At 53.7% G+C, this 3,561-nt stretch overlaps 1 protein-coding gene across 1 annotated transcript; it reads right to left on the bottom strand.

Annotated features, from left to right (window-relative positions):
• Positions 1–625: 625 nt before the first annotated feature.
• Positions 626–3,205, bottom strand: LOC115949189 (carnitine O-palmitoyltransferase 1, brain isoform-like; the record flags this gene model as incomplete). The annotated part of the gene is made up of 4 exons (XM_031065660.1): positions 626–871; positions 1,288–1,446; positions 1,524–1,640; positions 3,080–3,205. Coding segments are annotated over 4 exons (648 nt in total), but the record flags the coding sequence as incomplete, so codon positions are not given.
• Between the last annotated feature and the right edge of the window lie 356 nt (positions 3,206–3,561).

The raw sequence follows: 3,561 nt of genomic DNA, 5'->3' as shown, positions 1-3,561 counted from the left end.
CAATGATCGCCCCAAAATTCCCCTAGTGATTGCCCTAAAAATCCTCCCGGGACCCCCTTGTTCAGCCCCTGCCACTGCCCTTTTCCCCTCACATTTTTCAACTTTTTTTCCCTCACATTTCCTGCCCTTTTCCCTTCACAATTCTGCCTCTTTTCCCCTCACGTTTCCCATCGTTTCCCCCTCACATTTCCCACCCTTTTTTCCCTCACATTTTCCGCCTTTTTCCCCTCACGTTTTCTGCCATTTTCTCCCCTCATCCTTCCTACCTTTTTTCCCCTCATGTTTTCCACCCTTTTCCCCTCATGCTTCCGGCCCTCTTCCTCTCACGTTTCCCACCCTTTCCCCCCTCACATTTCCCACCATTTCCCCTCAGGTTTTCTGCCGTTTTTCCCTCACATTTCTCTTTTCCCCTGACATCTTCTGCCATTTTCTCCCCTCACGCTTCCCGCCCTTTTCCTCTCACGTTTCCCACCCTTTTTCCCCTCACATTTTCCACCTTTTTCTCCTCACATTTTCTACCCTTTTCCCCTCACATTTCTATCTCTTTTCCCCTCATGCTTTCCACCATTTTCTCCCCTCACATTTTCCACCATTTTCTCCCCTCACGTTTCCCGCCCTTTCCCCCTCACATTTCCCACCACCAAACAACACCCCCAGTGACTCCCTCAAACCCAAGACCCCCCTCAGCATCCCCCAGCCCCATTTTAGGGTCCCCAGCCCCATTTTTGGGGTTCCTCACAGGAATTTGGGGGTCCCTCAGGGCACGTTCCAGCTCGAGCAGGGGCCGCCCCACGCCGCGTGCGCCGTCAGCGCGGCCCTCAAGGAAAAGGCGCGTCGGGATCGGCTCGTACGTGAGGGCAGGGCCGCGCTCCTGAGGGGATTTTGGGGAGATTTTGGAAATCCAGGGGATTTGGGGGTCTCAGGGATGGAGTTTGGGGGGGTCTCAGTTGGATTTGTGGGGTCTCAGGTGGGTTTTGGAGCCCTCGAGGAAAAGGTGTGTCGGGATCAGCTTGTATGTGAGGGCAGGGCCGCGCTCCTGAGGGGATTTTGGGGAGATTTTGGGAATCTGCGGGATTTTGGGGTCTCTGGGATGGAGTTTGGGGGGATCTTAATGGGATTTAGGGAGTCTCAGGTGGGTTTTGGAGTCCTCAAGGAAAAGCTGAGTCATGATCAGGTCGTATATGAGGGCAGGGCCGCACTCCTGAGGAGATTTTGAGGAAATTTTGGGAATCTGGGATGCAGTTTGGGGGATCCCAGGGGTGAATTTTGGGGCTCTCAGTGTCTCACCCTGACCAGCGCCAGCTCCAGCGCCAGCCCCAGCAGCTCCTGGGAGCTCTCGGGGGTCCCGGAGGTTCCTGGGGGGGCCTCGACCGACACCACATGGAGCTGGAGCCCCTCAGCCATGGCCTGGAACTGCTCCCGGGCCTGGGGCAGCACCCCCGAAACCTGCCCGAAAATATTCCAAAAATACCCCAAAAACTCCCCCAAAACACTCTCCCAATCCATCCCAGTGCTCCCAGTACCTGCGGGGGGAGGTCCCAGTGCAGCTCCTGGGGGGGCTCTGGGGCCCTGCCCTGGCTCTCCCCAATGCAGCTCCCGGACTCGTCGTAGCCCAGGGACCGGTCCAGGGCCAGCGCGAACTGAGGGGGGCAAATTAGGGGGGGTCCCAAAAGTGGGGACCCTCCCCAATTCCCCCCTGACCCTTCCCTAAAAATTTCTCCCTCATTTCCTCCCCTCACGTTTTCCCATCCTTTTTCTCCCCTCACGTTTTCCCGCCCTTTTCTCCCCTCATGTTTTCCCGCCCTTTTCCCCCTCACGTTTTCCCGCCCTTTTCCCCCTCATGTTTTCCCGCTCTTTTCCCCCTCACGTTTTCCCGCCCTTTTCCTCTCACTCTTCCTGCCTTTTCCCCTCCCATTTCTTGCCATTTTCCCTCCTGTTTTCCTCCCTTTTCCCCTCATTTTTCCTGCTTTTTTCTCCCCTCTCACTTCCTGCCCTTTTCTCCCCTCACGTTTCCTGTCCTTTTCCCCTCGCGTTTCTCACTTTTCCACTCACGTTTTCTCCCCTTTTTCCTCTCACAATTCCTGCCTTTCCCCTCCGATTTCTTGCCATTTTTCTTCGTGTTTTCCTTCCTTTTGCCCTCATTTTTCCTGCTTTTTTCTTCCCTCACATTTCCTGTCCTTTTCCCCCTCACGTTTCCCGCTCTTTTTGTCCCTTCCCGTTTCCCGCCCTTTTCCCCTCACATTTCTCAATTTCCCCCTCACATTTTCTGCCCTTTTTCCTCTCACATTTCTCACTTTTCCCCTCACATTTCCTGGCTTTTTTCCTCATGTTTTCCTTCCTTTTCCCCTCATTTTTCCTGCTTTTTTCTCCCCTCACATTCCCCATCATTTTCCCCTCACATTTCTCACCCTTTTTTCCCCTCACATTCCTCAATTTTGGGCCCCGCGATTCCACCCAAAATTGAGGAGTGGTCCCAGATTTGGGGGGATTTTGGGGAAGTTTCCAAAGATTTTGGGGGGCTCCCGAGTTCTGGGAGATTTTGGCAGAATTTTTGGGGTGATTCTGGGGGGATTTTTGGGGTGATTTTAGCAGCATTTCAGGAGCCATTTTGGGGGGATTTTGAGAGGAATTTCAGAGGGATTTTGGGGGAGATTTTAGGAGAAATTTGGTGGGATTTTGGGAGGACTTAGGGGGATTTTTGGGGGCATTTTGAGGGGGGGTTTGGGGTATTTTTGGGGTACCTCCCAGAGGTGCTCAACCACAGAGAGATCCTGGATTTTGGAGGGATTTTTGAGGGGATTTGGGGTGGATTTTTTGGGTATTTTCAGGGGTAATTTAGGGGGATTTTTGGGGTATTTTTGTGAGGATTTGGGGTAGTTTGGGGGGTATTTTTGGGGAGATTAGGGCGGAGTTTTTTGGGGTATTTTCAGGGGTAATTTTCAGCAGATTTTGGAGATTTTGGCAGAATTTTTGAGGGGATTTGGGGGATTTTTGGGAGTATTTTCAGGGGTATTTTTAGGGGGATTTTGGGAGGATTTGGGAGGGATTTTTGGGGCGATTTTGGGTATTTTTGGGGTACCTCCCAGAGGTGCCCAGCCACGGGGGGGTCTCCCCACGAGTGCTCCACGTTGAGCCCGACGCGCCCCGAGGGGAACACGACCAACGTCAGCGACTTGTCGAACCACCTGGGGGGACACGGGGGGTCCTGGGGGGCCCAAATCTCCCCAAATTCCCACCCTGGGACCCCCCAAAATATCCCTGAGCACCCAAAATATCCCTGACCCCCCAAAACCCCTCCCAGAATGTCCCCAAACAGCTCCAAGAAGCACCTGAGGGGGCCCAAAATTCCCCTGGACCCCCCAAAATCCCTCCTGGGGCTCCTGGGTTGGGTTTTGGGGGGATTTGGAGGGTCCAGGGGGAGTTTGGGGGAGTTTGGGGCAATTTTGGGGGGATTTTGAGGGTCTCTGGTTGTGGGGGTTAAGGTTTTCCCTGGGGGATTTTGGGGAAATTTTGGGGCAATTTTGAGGTGATTTTTGGGGATTTTGAGGGTCTCTGACCAGT

Source organism: Geospiza fortis, unplaced genomic scaffold (assembly GCF_000277835.1).
Source record: "Geospiza fortis unplaced genomic scaffold, GeoFor_1.0 scaffold1775, whole genome shotgun sequence".
Taxonomy (NCBI): domain Eukaryota; kingdom Metazoa; phylum Chordata; class Aves; order Passeriformes; family Thraupidae; genus Geospiza; species Geospiza fortis.
This window is presented reverse-complemented; position numbering and strand designations above follow the sequence as displayed.